Source organism: Dryas octopetala, chromosome 2 (assembly GCF_963921425.1).
Source record: "Dryas octopetala chromosome 2, drDryOcto1.1, whole genome shotgun sequence".
In the NCBI taxonomy this organism is placed as follows: domain Eukaryota; kingdom Viridiplantae; phylum Streptophyta; class Magnoliopsida; order Rosales; family Rosaceae; genus Dryas; species Dryas octopetala.
Genome location: NC_141367.1, coordinates 6,211,188 through 6,227,958, shown reverse-complemented (window position 1 = coordinate 6,227,958; position 16,771 = coordinate 6,211,188). Strand labels below are relative to the sequence as shown.

Sequence of the window (16,771 nt, the reverse complement as noted above, 5' to 3'; positions counted from 1 at the left end):
TTTCCAGTAAAACGGGCTCATAAGCTGAACCACCAAATGAGCCCAACTAAATCTATATGTCAAAAACCAAACCAGAGGCCCCAAATGATCCAGTAAAACGGGCTCATAGGCTAAACCACCAAATGAGCACAACTGAAAACATCTTAAAATAAAAATCAACCCGAATTCAAGCCATACGCAAAACCCCAAAGAACAGAGCAACTCTAGGAAAACCAAAAGCTAAAATACTCCTGCCAAAAACCAAGAAACAGAGAACAGAACACAGAGAGCCAAAGGCACTGCCATGGGAAAAGGCAAAGCAAAAGAAAGACTCTGACATAGAATTAAAAATAAAAAAAATTCAGCTGCACCAAATAAAGAATCTGATTACAAAAAACTACCTTTTCATTTAACAAAAAAAAAAAAAAAAAAATTCAACACCGAAGAACAGGTCCACAGACTGAGAAGAGAAGATGTAGCCACCCCCAAAAAATGAGCTCCAGAGCTAAACCACCCTTTGAGCTCATCTGGGCAAATTTAATAGCAAAAGCTAATGTGAAAATACACTACACACCCCTCCCCTTTCCCATCCACCTCCCTCTGCACCCCTCCCCTTCTGCCATCCCCCTCCCCTCCCCCTGCCGCACCACCTCCCCCCTGCAACACTCCCCCTGCCGCACCACCTCCCTCTGCAACACTCCCCTTCTGCCTCTGCACCCCTCCCCTTGCCACACCACCTCCCCCCTGCCCCCCTCCACCTCCCTCCGCACCACCTCCCTCTGCATCCCTCCTCTTGCCGCACCACCTCCCTCTGCACCCCTGAACATCCAAAAAAAAACATATGCAGGTGGTTCGGCGGAACAGCGCCGAAACCGGTGGTTTCATTCGGCAGGTAACTGCCGAATAGAATAGGATTGTTCGACATGTACCTATTGAACGAAACCATCGGTTTCGGCACTGGTCCGGCCGAACCACTAGCAATTTTTTTTTGGTTTTCTTCTCCGGCGAGCTGGGTAGGTTGGGTGGTCGGTGTGGTCTTGGCGGCTCTGCATGCATGTGTGCAAGTTGGGTGGGGGGAGGAGCAAGGGAGGGGGTGGGCTGTGTATGGAAGTTTGTGGTATGTGGGGGTGGGCTGTGGGGGTGCGGTAGGGGGAGGGGAGGGGGATGGCAGAGTGAAGAAGAGAAATGGAAGGAGAAAAAGGAAAGGACAGGGGGAGAGAGAGAGAAGGGAAGGGTTGAGCTGCCGGCGACCTTGCCGGCGGTGGGGGTGGCTGAGGGAGGTGTCGGGCCGGGTGGGGTGTGTGTTGTGTAGGTTTTGGGAGGGGTGTGTATAAGTTGGGATATTTTGGTAATTGGGAAGGGTGTGTATACGAGAAATGTTAATTGTAGGAAGAGTGTGGAGGTGTAAAGTGAGAAAAAGTGAGAAAAAGGTGTGAAAAAAGAAATTTATGGGTGTGCAAATAGCAGCTCTCAAAACAAATCTTCCCTCCACCAAAAAGCAAAAGCAGAGGAAATGACCAAAAACGGCACACTTATTCGCACATTTTCACGGTGGCAATCCGATCAAAAAAATAAAATTTGTGAGGTAAAACCAAGGAGTAAAATTTCGGTTTCGAGGAAATTTTCGATGGAAATTTCGACGGAAATTTTCGTGGAAATTTCGATTAAAATTTCGATTTCGACAAAATTAGATAAAAACGACGGAAATTGTTATCAAAATATGGAAATTTTGAATGAAACTTGACCATATGCTTATTTAACATATTATCTACTATATTGATAAAAAACATTGAAGAAACCAAATTATATAGTAAGTTTTATGTAATATAAGATGAATATAATGGGCGCTGGTGGTAAATACTGTTACAAAAATGGGTGACTAATTAATAATTATATAAATAACACCTCAAATTTATTTATATTACAATTTTAAATCTCTTTGTATTTGGTAATCTCTTTATAGGACCAAGAATCTTTAAGAATGTTAATTATAATCTTCTGTTGCCTTCATTTGAATGTAATTTAATTCTAAATTTCATATTAGCATGTACTCTAGCTTTTTCTTCATTAAATGGTCCCATTACTCCTTTAATCAATTAATCTTATATATATTCTTTTTTATTTTAATAGACTTTAGGGCCTTAGGCTGTCATATTTCATGGTGATCTGATTGAAATGGGTAATCAAGAGAAGATATATTCAAAGCATAGTATTTAATGTGGAAAAGTGGAAAAAAAAAATTAATAATTTCTTGCAGCTTTGTACTAATTAGCAAATGCAAGACATGTGAATAATTCAGCTACACAGTCTAAATCTAAACTAATAAAAACAATACCCGGAATATGATCCAATAGGAATGCAGCCTACTAAAAGAACTGGCTTTCTCTGCTTATATAAATAACCAACAAACAACAAATTTTAATCGTGAAGCATAACTGCAGAAGAAAGCATAACACTAGCTTAGAACCAAGGGACAAACAAAAAGGCCAACCATTGCTAAAACTATATGATATATTTGACGGTGGCCTCTTTGCTGTAGCGACGCTGGCCATAGGCCTTTCCTCTGTTTGCCTTCTGTTGCCTTGTTGGGCTTTAATGAATCACGTTGACCAAAAAAAAAAAAAAATGATATATTTGACATCCAGGCTATCCAGCATAAACCCAGGCTACCCAGCACAAAAATCGAGCAGCAACCCAGGCTAATTGACATCCAGCATAAACCCAGGCATATACAGATATACTTGACATCCAGCATAAACCCAGGCTACCCAGCACAAAAATCGAGCAGCAAAACCAAGAAATAGACATATATGATATATTTCATCCAAAATCGAGCAGCAAATTGAACAACCACTAGGAGTACCGAGTACCCACCCGCCGTTTCTCCAAAATCGATCACCCACCCAGTTGAGATTCTGCGAAATTTCGGCAAATTTCGTCGAAATTTTACAAAAATGCATGTGAGGGGGATCGAAATTTCGGCCGAAATTTCGGCGAAATTTCGGCGAAATTTTCGAAATTTCGCCGAAAAATTACCGAAAATTAAGGGTAGTGTGATAAAATTTCGGGATCCCTAAAAAACGAAAATTTCGGCGAAATTTCGCCGAAATTTTCGAAATTTCACTCCTTGGGTAAAACCACAGTGATGACAAGATTTGTGAAAAACAGAAAAAGCAATGGCAAAAAACAAAGAGACATAAATGACCAAAAGGGGCCCAACTAATTCCACTATTTATAATTGTAAGCAACTATTAAAAAAAAATGAAAGGGGACAAAAAAGGAAGAACACTGTTCTTAAGCTACAGTAACACCTCCTCTGCGCGTTTAGTATATATATAGAATTTCGCATTACTAAAGCTTCTATGTTTATGTTTTGGCACGACCATTATTTTTATTTAGACTACTTAAAGCTTCTATGTTCATGTTTTAGACATAAGAAATATCTGATAATCTTTTTCTACAAAAATCTAGTCATTTGTTTTATTCGCAAATTAGTTGTTGTCGTATGTGGATTTGCATGGTCGGCCACCTTCATGTGCCTAGTTCATGCCAATTAAAGTCTCTTCATCTTAGATTTGTATATGTCATTACTAATCACAAATTCCATGCTAATTAAATAGGAGCATTTATCATCATGTGCTCTAGCTAGGTTTTGTAATTATATATTCTATGTTAAATATCCTTAATTAGCTATTTACATGATGGACTCCATTATAGCAATACATAGTTAGCATGCATGTATGACCACTTTTCATATATTTTTCCTTTCTTTTTCTCGACGCACACCACCTTAAGCTTTTTACGTAGATATTTGTTAATTAGGTCGATCTTTTCTGTGTAGTAATTATTAGAGAGATAAGAAATTGCGTACCGACCATTTCCTAATGCTGGACGAGTAATAGGCAATTTGTTGAAAACTTAATGTTTAAGCTATAGCCTATACCTCTCTATTGGTCATTATTACTCTCCCACGTGATCGAAGACGAACAGGAAAATTGTTAACACCTTGACATTCTAGTAAGAAATCAAGTTGGCAACGTCTTGTATTACTATATATATTATATATATTACATATATATAGTTGCCGGCCACTATTGAAAATATGGATATGATTTTGTAAAATTCTTAAATGCTATAGAAGTGAATAGAGAGAGGGTGCAAGTAAAGAGTAACAGTATTTGCCTTCAACGTGCATTATATTTATCACATATCATATAAAATTTATCATATAATTTGGTTTTTTTAATATTTTTTATCAATGTAGTAGATAATATGTTAAATAAACATATGATAAAGTTTCATTCAAAATTTTTATATTTTGATAATAATTTTTGTCATTTTCATCGAATTTTTATTGAAATTTAAAAATTTTCAAAATTTTTTCGAAATTCAAAATTTTATTATTTGATTGATATAGGTGATTACTGTTATAGGTCCGTCCCTTTATTTTTCTCAATGATACGCTTATCTCACTGTGTTACTATTATTGTTTATAGTAAATTATTAGTAACTGATGACCAATTACAATTAAAGCACAAAAGTATATTTGCTTTTTATATACAGATTGCCTACTAATTAATGCTCGGTTGCAACTTGCAATTCAACTTTCCATTCTAAATTTCCATAAAATGTAATGCATTGAAATGAAAAAAGATGAATTTGATTGGCACTGGACTCAAGGTCTGACGCAGCAGCAGTGAAATTTCCCTCCCTCGTGATTGAATTTAGACTTAACCAACCTAAGGACCAGACAACTGAGAGGTGCCCCACTGGGGCCCATATAAGATTTACGCCCAGACAACTACACCTGCGGTCCGACAGAATATATGGCAGAAGCTAATGATAAAAACAAAAAAACAAAAAAAAAGACCAGACAACTACACCTGCGGCCTGACAGAATGGCAGAAGCTAATGAAAAAAAAAAAAAAACAAGAAAATGGAAAATTGAGGGAGACTGCTACACAAACTTAGCCTATAGATCAATTGGAACCCGTTATATTAGACTGTTAACTTAAGGGTGGCTGCAGTGTCACTTAGGGTGTTAAAAAATATCGAAAAATCGAGTTTCGAATTAAATCAAACCAATCACATCGGTTTGGTTTGGTATTTTTTTTTTTCTTTGAATATCAAACCAAACCAATTTGAATTTTGTGATTTGATTTTGGTGTTCAATATTGAAATTTTTTGTTTTAATCGAACTGAACCATTATTGATAATATATATTTATTTTTATATATTAATTAGTTTATATATGATTTTAATACCTATTATAGAGTAAACCAAATTCTCTATTATAGTTTATATGTGTTTGTATATGTTTATTATAGTTTATATATTTTATAGTTTATTTAGTATATAGTTTATATTACTATATAATTTATAACTTTATATAGTTTATATTATATGGTTTTAACACATATTATAGAGTAAACCAAATTTCTTATTATAGTTTATATATGTTTGTATATATAGGTTTATAGTATAGTTTATAGTTTATAGGATTAGTCTATTATTTATAATTTGTATATACTATACTACTAGGGTGTATATATATATATATACTAAAACAATTCTAGTTAAAGGTATATGGTAGGTAATTGGTATAAAGCATACTAATATAGAGTATATAGTATATGAGATAAGGTATAGGGTATAGGGTATAAGGTATAGGATATGGGGTTTAGGGTATACTAGTTGTTATTTGGTTTCCGGATAACTGAATCAACCGAACCAATATTCTCGGTTAACCAAACCAATCGGCTTAGGCTAAGCTTGGTTTGATTTTGGTTCTCAAATTGGCTATTTTGAAAATGTTAGTTTGATTACATTTATACCTTTGTGGTTCGGTTTTTCGAACCATGCACACCCCTAGTGTCACTATAGCCCCAGGTGATTGTTAAGAGTCACTTTTGGTGGGGAGGGTGATTGTTCTCATCAGATGCTAAACCCAATTTTTCTAGTAGTGCAGGTTGGTTTTACAATTATTAGAGATCGATATGCTATCAATATAATATATTGAAAAGGAAAATGCTTATTGCTCTAATTATTTTTTTCGAATTTTTATTTTCCGACTTACATGGCATGAATTTAATTGACAGAGCATCTTTTTATATCGTAATTTTTTATTTTTTATTATTATTCTGTAGAATTTAATGTATAAATGTCATATTAATTAGTTGAAAATTAATAACTGGGAGAAAACATTGGAGAAATAACATCTTCCAAAATGTTTTTATTTTTGTGAATTTCTTATCAGATAAATCAGTATTTCTATATGTGGTCTAGATTGTAACACGAGACATCATTCTAAACCACAATTCTCCGACATCATTCTAATATCATACTAAAGCACAATTAGATACCGAATATCACTCACTTTTGTAGTATGTGGTAGAAATGTACAATAAACCACAATTCTCTGATAGCTCATATCACTCACTTTTGTAGTATGTGGTAGAAATGCAATAATTGAGATGAAAAGGAAATGCATGCACTCAGTCAGTCTTTAAGGTATGCCCAGACTTATCTACTATATATATACCTAGCTGTATCTGATGTAATATCATTATTCATTATTGCTATTGCATAGACAAAAAGCTAGGCCTTGGATGACAATGGAGATGAGAGAACAAATGGGTAGTGCTCACCTTCTCATATTCCCTTTCCCTGTTCAGGGTCATATGAATCCAATGGTTGAATTCTCCAAGCGCCTAGCCTCTAAGGGTGTAAAGGTCACACTTATCACAACCATCTCTGCTGGTAAGTCCATGCATGCAGCAGCCCAACTGAACTCTTTTGGGTGCAAGGTGGCACTCATTTCGGATGGGTCTGAAAATGTCGAAAAATCAGAAACCATTGAGGAATCTGTCAACCGTTTCCAAACTGTAACTACGAAATCTTTAACCAACCTCATCATCAACATCAAGAACTCTAGTGATGATTCTCAATCCAAGCTCAAGTTCCTTGTTTACCACTCAGGCATGCCGTGGGCTTTAGATGTAGCGCGAGAACAAGGCATCGATGGAGCTCCATTTTTCACATGTTCATGTGCAGTTACTGCCATCTTTCATCACTTCCGTGATGGACTACTCAAGATTCCATTCGAAGGAACTGCGGCAATATTGCCTTCCATGCCACCACTAGGGTTCAATGATCTTCCTTCTTTTCTTTGTGATGTTGACTCCTACCCAGCTTTCCTTAACATCTCCTTGAATCAATTTTCGAATTTGAGGGAAGTAAAATGGCTCTTGTTTAGCAGTTTCGAAAAGTTGGAAGATGAGGTAATTATTTATTTCATATACATACATCACACTATTCATGCATATGGATATATACATATATAGTTTCATATAGATAATATTTCGCATTACTAAAAGCTTCCATGTTTATGTTTTGGCACGACCATTATTTTTATTTAGACTACTTAAAGCTTCTATATATGTTCATGTTTTACACATATGAAATATCTGATATTCTTTTTCTACAAAAATCTAGTCAATTGTTTTATTCGCAAATTAGTTCTTGTCGTATGTGGATTTGCAAATTAGTTCTTGTCGTATATGCCAACCATTTCCTAATGCTGGACGAGTAAAAGTCTTTGGCTTTAATGAATAAATTTGTTGAAAACTTAATATTCGAGCTATAGCCTATACCTCTCTATTGGTCATTTTAACTCTCCCACGTGAAGACGTACCAGACAATTGTTAACACCTTGACCTTATCCCTTCTAGTATAATAAATCAAGTTGGCAACGTCTTGTATTATGGGTAATATATGCTAGGGTGCCTCAATTTTGGGGGTCAATGACATGGAATGTCATGTCATTTCAAATAATATTTCAGTTAATATATATATATATATATATATCATTATTTAGTTATTACATTATTTTTATAAATACCGTTTTAACCTTTCTTATTAATTTTAAAAAAATTTAAATTATAAAATAAGTAAATAAATAAAATACATCATGTGTTCCCTCTTCATATCACCATAACCACCATCTACCATTCTTCCCCTTCCTCCTCACTCCCTCCCTCATTTCTTCCCAACCCTTTTCTTCTCTCTCTCTCTATCACTTGAATTTATACAATTTGATCAGGATTATCATGTACGCTCTCTAAAAATTTATTGTAATTTCCTCTAATGAACAAAGTCATTGTAATAATTGAACAAATGAATAGAGTAATTAATGAGTTTCTTGTATTTTGAGGGTATAGAAATTCATTCACTAGCCTCTCTCTCCAGCTCCAACCCAACACCCCACTATTACCCCAACCTTTTTGTCTCGTCCCTGCAATTAACATGGAAAAATCAACCTCAGCGAAAAATAAGAAGGAAAAATCAATTAAACAAAAGTAAATAAGACATGATAAAAAAAGATGAAATAAGCAAAATAAAAAGTTAAAATATAAGGAATTAAAAAAGAAGATGAAAGATGAATTATATTAGGATTAGATAATCAATAAGCATATTAATTAATTATGAAGCTTCAAGTTCATAATATAATTAGGATCCATAAACATTAGTTTCATATATTTCAATAGATCCGAAACTTCAGTTTCAGAACGTATGTCCGATCAAGGGACTTCGAGTTCTTGCCTCATTTATGCATAAAAAGTAATTAAGCAATACTACTAGAATAACCCCCTTTAGTATCTGATATCAACAGACAAATTTTTGTTAGTCACTATTGCAAAAATCTAATATACTTAATATTTATAAAAAATATGAAAAGAAAAAGAATTATGTAAATTATGTAATTAAATAACATAGTTGGCGATACATATAAGTATTAGTGGCAGCATATTCTTTTACTTATGCAAGGAGTTAAAGTATATATAGTTGAAAAACATATTAACAACATTATTTTAGCTAAGTGGATAAGAGGTAATATACATAAATATATATATGTATATATATATGTATATATTTATATCACGAAATGTATATATATAAAATATACGCACAAAAATAGATCTAATTAATTTACCAAGAGCACTGCTGTTGCAACATAAAAGTAGACATGTGCATATAATAATATTTTAGTGATTAATTAATCGTCCTAATTCATTTAATCACTCTGGTTCATAAAGTAGTTTGTTAGTACTACTCTTTAATTAATCGTTTCTTGCTAATTACTTTGGTCAAACACTTTTGACCTAAAGCAACTACCATGTAGTTACTTAATTACTAATCATGTTTCTTTTAGGACATCAATGTATAGGTGTGAGGTCTTTAGTATCTATTCTATTTTGGCAATAGATCGAACAAACAAATCTCTATTTGATTTTCCCACGATAATAATTGAACTTATATCTTAAAGATATTAAGATGCGCATGCATTAGACCTTATTATTCACCAAGTTTCTAAAGGTCTTGAGTGACACTAAGCTATGTTTTAGGCTTACCCAAATTGAATAGATTATCGAAACCTATTCAGTTGTATTTACAATTCGATATGGTTCCTCTATCCTTTAGTCATCCATTGTCTTGATCACTTGTATAAGGTATGAAGTATTTTTCAAATATTATGATAGTGATTCTATGCATGTTAGATATCTTTCTAATTATGAGTCCCGTCAATATACAGTTAGAAAAACCCCATTCTAACTGCCATCTCACCCATATGCTTCCGTCGAAGTCTTTAAGTCACATCAGATTAATCACATAGGACAATCTTTTCTTCCGCACGGGATAAGATGATAGATCTGTTGTTAACCACTCATATGCCTTCGTGTTCCATTTCACTGAACCTAGCGATACACACATTGCACCTCGATACATGTGCATTGTACCACTAAAGCACAACGATCAGTTGCACAAGACAGCCAATGGTGTCTTAGGTCAAAGGACTAATTTGAATCTGCTACAACCAATGAGGTCTTGTTTGACGGGAATTCCACATTATACAAGATTCTCATTTGTTGATCTTGTTCAGTGAACCTATATTCCTTATAGGCACCCATACTATTGCCCTTGGTGTCTCCACACGCACAGTCTGAGACTGACTGCCTCCATATTTGAGTAGGCTAAAGAGCTATGCTGATCTTACTTGGATATACTGTTATCCAGATCGTAATCACTTCGATATATCAGGAACAGTTTAACAACTATTAACAAAGATGTATAGGTCTCGTGTGTAGATAACAAACCTTTATTCCACATATACTCTCCTCTTAAATAGCTATAAGGTATCATCCGTCTTAATGGGTCTACTCGACGGACGATTGCCTGAAATGTTATTCTCAAGATCAATTACGATTGACTTATGGGCACACATTTCCTACAAAAATTTAGAGGGAGGGAATACCTAAGGCGTTTTGTGCTAATAACGTGTTGAAAATATGGATGTGACTTTTTTAAGGCTTGAATGTTATAGAAATAAATAGAGAGAAGATGTAAGTATGTATACGAGTAAGAGAGAATGAAAATGATCTATTTGATTCCATTAGCAAGTTGCCTATTTATAGGCATAGGAAACTTGGAGGCCACCTATATAGCTTGGGGGCTACTCCAATTTTTCCTTATTTTACATAGGTAAGGTTTCTAAATATTATAAATCACATAATAACCCTAATAGAAGATGTTATAGTGGACAACCGCATATATTATTATACAGAACAACCGCTTCCTTTTTGCTATAAATATGAAGTAATATATCATTAATTTGAAACATGCAATAAAAATCTTATTGTATGAAAATAGTTTTCGAGAGAAATACCAAATAGAACCATTTTTCTTTTCTTATCAATGTAAGATTGCCTATATATTATATTTATTTTGTGGGAAATTTGTTTTTTGCCCACAATATTTCATTTTACTTGAATATTAAGCTTTCCTAAATGATTTTTTTCAATTTTAATTATATTGTTATGTTGCTAAATATAGTTGTTAAATTTCATTAGGTGGTGAAATGGATGGCAAGCCGTGGTTGGTCGGTAATGACAATAGGACCCACAATTCCATCAATATTTTTAGACAGGCGGTTGGGGAATGACAAAGACTATAATCTTAGTTTGTTCAAGCCTAATGTGAACACTTGCATGAAGTGGCTAGATTCAAGAGAAATTGGCTCAGTAGTTTATGCATCATTTGGAAGCTTGGCCAACCTAGGAAATGAGCAAATGGAGGAATTAGCATGGGGTCTAAAAAATAGCAACTACTACTTCTTGTGGGGAGTCAAAGAATCAGAAAAGGAAAAGCTTCCTAACAATTTCATAGAGGATGAGATATTAGATGAGAAGGGTCTTATTTTGAGTTGGTGCCCACAGCTACAAGTTTTGGCTCACAAGGCTGTAGGGTGCTTTGTTACTCATTGTGGATGGAATTCAACTCTTGAAGCATTGAGCTTGGGAGTACCAATGGTGGCATTGCCACAATGGGCTGATCAAACAACTAATGCCAAGTTTATTGTGGATGTGTGGAAAATAGGAGTTAGGGTGAAGGTTAATGAGAAATGTGTTGCTACAAACAAAGAAATAGCTATGTGTATAAGGCAGGTCATGGAAGAGGAGAAAGGGGTGGAGCTTAGAAAGAGTTCAGTAATTTGGAAGGAATTGGCTAAAGAGGCAGTGGTTGAAGGGGGAAGCTCTGATAAGAACATTGAGAAATTTGTGGCCAAACTTATGTTAAATTGATTGCCCATCAGTTGTACTTTGTAATTTTATTACGTGTGGCCCAGTGTGTTTATTAACATTGTCATATTGAATTTAATTCACAAAATTTGAGTGCCAATTTGTTTGTGCATGGAATGTTTGAGTTCAAGCTAAACTATTGAATTTGCTTGTTTTAATTGTTTTAGCTAGCCAACAGCATTTACAAACTTAGACAAAAAATTAATTGTTTCCACTATTTTGAATTAAATAATACTTCCACCAGGTTCATTGAAAATTAAACTAAACACATTAGGTTGAATGAAAACTAAACTGAACCATTTCTATTGCCATACAACAATATAGCATAATATACCAAAATAGGAAAGAAAATTAAATTGCCATTTCATTGCCATTCCTTAAAAAACTGCCAAAATACATCTTCCATGAACGATACAGGGTATCCAAAACATCTTCCAAAATGACTTCCAAAATATTCAATTTTCTAATTAAATCTATTTCCATATTACTTCAAGATCTCGACTTGTGAAAAAGTATGGACCAGAAAGTTGCTTCTAGACCATTTAGCACTTCATCGTTAAGTCAAAAAATATGGACTAGATAACAATCCGTTCAAATAAATAAGATTTTATCTAGTTAATGGGTTGTTTTTAAAATAGCACAATAATCCACATCATGGTTTTCACAATAGACTACGAAATGAAGATCTAATACAAGGAAAAACATATATAAACAAAAATTAATAAGCAATCAAAGCCATGGAGGCCGACGATACTAAAAAACATCTATATATATATTGGCCTTCCAAGTTGCAAGTGCCAATCATTGAAAGGAACAATAGCTGGTCTTTTCCTACAAGTCCTTAGTTTTCTCCAATGTTTTATTATATCATATATATATGCAAGAATGAAAAAAGTCCAAAACAAAAAAAACAATATTAAGTTTCATGACTGAGATACAATGCATACAACAACAATCAAATGTAGTGTGTACATACTTTTTTGTTTCTTTTTGTAAATGAGAATTACAAGGCAATGTAAGGGTGATCCCTACATATTTGGACTATATGGTTTATAGTTCATTGTCGCAATATCCACAAATTAAGGCCAGAAAATTATGAACTCTGTGCAGAAATATAATTATATTTGGTAGTTCTTCAAAGGAATTTTGGTTCATAAGTCTCGATTCACTACTCAATCACAGTTGTGCAGTTTTCTACTGAAAATCTACACTTACTTATCAAGCATCTTATTGTTTGACTTACACCGTTTTTGTCAATAATGTTAATGGACCATTAGGGCAAAATAATTCAACTTGGGCTAAACCTAAGGGATTATGGATGATTCAACTTTGTATGTAATTAGTAGAGATGCTAAAGAACAAAAATAATTGAATGCCAAATAGCTAAAGGAGCAGTAATCAGACTAACAGCCCGAAATCCAGACAAAAATGTTATTAAAGGAATAGAAAATTCAAATGAAAAACAAATTTGCATATTGAAGTGGTGACGCCACTAATCAATTCATCTTATCCTTGAAATTGGACAATAGGAACAGAGGCAAGTTGCTTAGTTAAAAAGCATCTCAAAGGCAATCACCTCTTCTTATAGAACTAAAGTTGTTGTTTTTTAGAGCAAAATTAAATCAATCAATTAAAACATATTACAGCTCTAAGTATACTCCCAAGTGCACAAATCACATTAATAGCAAAGGATGCAAGTACGAGATCGATTTCACGAAAAATGGTTAAATACACAACAAATCAATTTTACTTATCAACTAGAACCCACTAACACACACACACACACACACACGACTGAGGGGTTTTAGGGTTGAAAGTCACGCACACCACTAAACACAAACACACACACACATATATGATTATCTTGCAAAATTGAGAATTCCAAATCCATTTCAAGCATATAATCCTTTATCACAAACCTTACTAGCCATCATTTTGAAAACAATATAACAAAGTTTGAATACTAAAAGTTTTGATAATTATCTTTTAGCAATAATTCCTCTATGACATAACTAGGAGCTTCCTAAGCTTTGCCTTAATTAGTTGACTACACATGTTTCCTAAAGCTTGATTATATTTAGGACTGTTAGCCTTGTAAGAGTCATTATTGTTCTTGGGGAACGTCAAACACATAGAGCATAGAGTACCATGATTAGATCTATATGAACTTCTATGAATTCTAATTATCATGGATAAGTTCTTAGGTTACCCACTTGTTACCAATTGAAATTATCATCCTTTTGAGATTATTTTTCATAACTTAAACTAGATGCAATTTCCCTAAGGTGGCTAGTCAAATGAATCATACAAATAGGATCAATTCTAATAGATAATAGAATTTTGTTACATGCAAACTTCAAACCAAGAACTAGAATACTAATAGACTTGCGATTAATCACATAATTGAAACTTCAATTTTCATCTCAACATGCAAGAATAATCAACTAACCAATTATAATAAATAAATTTAGAAACCAAAAGTGCATAATATAAATAAATTCTCAATCCATTGTTAACAAACTAACTAAATTAAACAATTGAAATAAGAAAAACAATAGTAAACATTAAATAAACACACAATAGATTTCGGCACAAAGAGGGAAGCAAGAGAGAGACCACAAGCAAAGAGGCTTACGACAAGGGTTAGTTAGGGCTTGCGGCAAAGTCTCTCTCTTGTCCTCTCAATTTCGAAATCTTCTCTCTCAACTTTGTAGAAAATTAAAGCATGTAAAAAGTTACAAATGTGAGAGAATGAGGGTCCTTAAATAGGGTAAGGAGGTGGACAGTTCAAAACCAATTAGGAGAGCATCTTTCTTGTCCCAAAAGCAATGGGATTTGGGGAAAGGGCTAGGGTTTCCCCTTGGTTGGGTTTGCGGCAACTTAAGCCCACTCTCCCATGCGCCAACTCCTCTAGAGCTTCTCTAGTCCATGTGCATGCTCCACTAGGCCCAGTCTTCAATGCTTGCTTGTATGGAGGCCCAATGGCTTGTGGAAGCTTCCAGAACCTTTGACCATATGAGTTGACTTTGACCAACTTCTTCTAGTCCACCTAGAATTCCTTGTAAAAGTAGGATTTCTAGTCCAACATGGATTTCACTTTTACCATTCTGCCCATCATGACTCCCAATGAAGTTAGAACTTTTTTTCATACTAGGGTTAAGTTTTCCTAGTTTAACCAGAATTTCTGCTCCAATTAGGATTTCTCATTTCTGATTTTGGACAATCATGATTTCTTCCTCTAAGCTTCATCTTTCCTTATGAAACTAGGAACCCTCTTTTGACTAGGATTACAGCTTTTCCTGATTTGACCAGGATTTCTCCTTGTTTCCTAGTTTGACTAGAAAATGTCATAAATCAGCTCTTTTAGCTTCTTTCTTCCATTTTTGCTTTAATTACCTACAAAACACTAAAACAAACTAAAAAGACACAAAATATCGAGTTATTGCACTCTAGGTTAGGGAGTTAGTAACATAAAATGTCATGAAATGCACACTCAACAAAAGTCAATCAACTTCCTTTTCTTGTGGTAGAAACAACAACACAAATGTCATATTTTTTTCTTTGGTTTGAAACAAAATTTTATTTCAATCAATTCAACAATACTATTTAGATTGTACAACAGTGAAAGCTAGACTACAATACAATACAATTTCTTTAAAGAAACAGAACCATAAACCCATACTTAGAATATCAACTGTCATCTATGAGATACAAACTCAAGATCTACTCCGACAAAGAAGACTGCTATTTACTACACCAAAGGATTATTAGCATTATATAAAAGTAAGATGGTATGCAAATATGTTGTTACGAATTTATAAAATAAAAAAATTATAACACGTCTACGTTTATTATTATATAGAATTTTAAACTCTTATTTTTAATAATTATTTATGTGTTATAATTTGAGTGAATTTTGGTTTGAACTCTTTTAAGTAATGGACTTTTTGTTTTTTTTGGCCAACAAGTAATGGACTTATCTTTATGGGTTTCTTTCAAGTTCCTTGGCCCTTTGGCAGTGCCCTCTATGAGATTTTATTATGTGAAATTGGGAATTTATTGAGCTCGGCCGTCAATTTATTTATACCTCAACAACATAATACGTACTAGATGTATTGTATTTTTATATTGTATTTTATACCACATTTCGTACTATAATTAGGAAGTTCTATTTGTACAAGTAGGTCTTACATTTATTAGAGATATGCTACCAATATAATATATCAAAAAGGAAAATGCTTATTGCTCTCAGGGACGGATCCACCAAGGGACAAAGGTGGTTAATTGCTTGACCACCCGCCAGGTTGACCCTCTATAATGACCACCTACAAGCACGCTCACAACCTATTCGACGAAATGTCTGAATGGTTCTAAGGCATTCTTCACTTCATCTTTTTTTTTTTTTTTTTTTTTTTTTTTTTCTTAAAGCTTGGCCCAAAATGGAAACGTTTTAGAGCAAGGAATTTAAAAAAAAGTTGAGTAAAGAAACAAACAGGAGTCTAATGGGTGTTCACCATTTATCCTCAATTCACATTTTCTCAAACCCTAACCCCTTATCCAACCCCATCTCACTACTAGAAAAGTTTGTTTGGGCAACGAACCTAGTTCCTCTCCCAAAGTTGATTCGTTGCCCAAAGTTTTAGGCGACGAAATGTGTTCGACGAACAATTCATCGCCCAAACCATGACGCCTAAGACTTTGGGCGACGAACTTATCAATTATGTCACCAAAGCTACCTAGGGAGACGAATTTGATTCATCTCCTGAGGTCACTTTGGGCGACGGATGTGGTATTCGTCGCCTAAACATACTTTGGGCGACGAACACCACATTCGTCGCCCAAAGAAATGCTTAGGCGACGGAAATGTGCATCGCCTAAACCTACTTTAGGCAACGAACAATTCCGTCACCCAAACCTATTCTATTTTTTTAAAAAAATTATTTTTTTAATTAATTTTTTTAAAATCATTATCTAAAAACTTTATATCACAACATTAATAATAAATTTTTATCCAAATATCCATACAAAGTAGGAACAATTTAATATATCCAAATACAATATGTACAAATATAAACCCTAATGACCCCCTAAGTCAGTAGCATCATTGGCACCGGTGGAGTCGCCAAGCATGCATTGGTCAATGTTAGGTGGTAGTA

General features: G+C 34.1%; 1 protein-coding gene across 1 annotated transcript; it reads left to right on the top strand.

Moving 5' to 3' along the window:
• Positions 1 to 6,536: 6,536 nt before the first annotated feature.
• LOC147292737 (mogroside I-E synthase-like) lies at positions 6,537 to 11,715 on the top strand. The gene is made up of 2 exons (XM_086232376.1): positions 6,537 to 7,259; positions 10,887 to 11,715. Exons 1-2 carry the CDS (start codon positions 6,588 to 6,590, stop codon positions 11,616 to 11,618), a joined length of 1,404 nt encoding a protein of 467 aa, XP_086088502.1. The 5' UTR covers positions 6,537 to 6,587; the 3' UTR covers positions 11,619 to 11,715.
• Positions 11,716 to 16,771: the final 5,056 nt, after the last annotated feature.

Excerpts from the sequence above, each read along its gene's own strand:
- LOC147292737 (XM_086232376.1), top strand. The coding sequence starts at position 6,588 with ATGACAATGGAGATGAGAGAACAAATGGGTAGTGCTCACCTTCTCATA. Across the intron at positions 7,260-10,886 it reads TCGAAAAGTTGGAAGATGAG|GTGGTGAAATGGATGGCAAG; the intron begins GTAATTATTTAT and ends AAATTTCATTAG.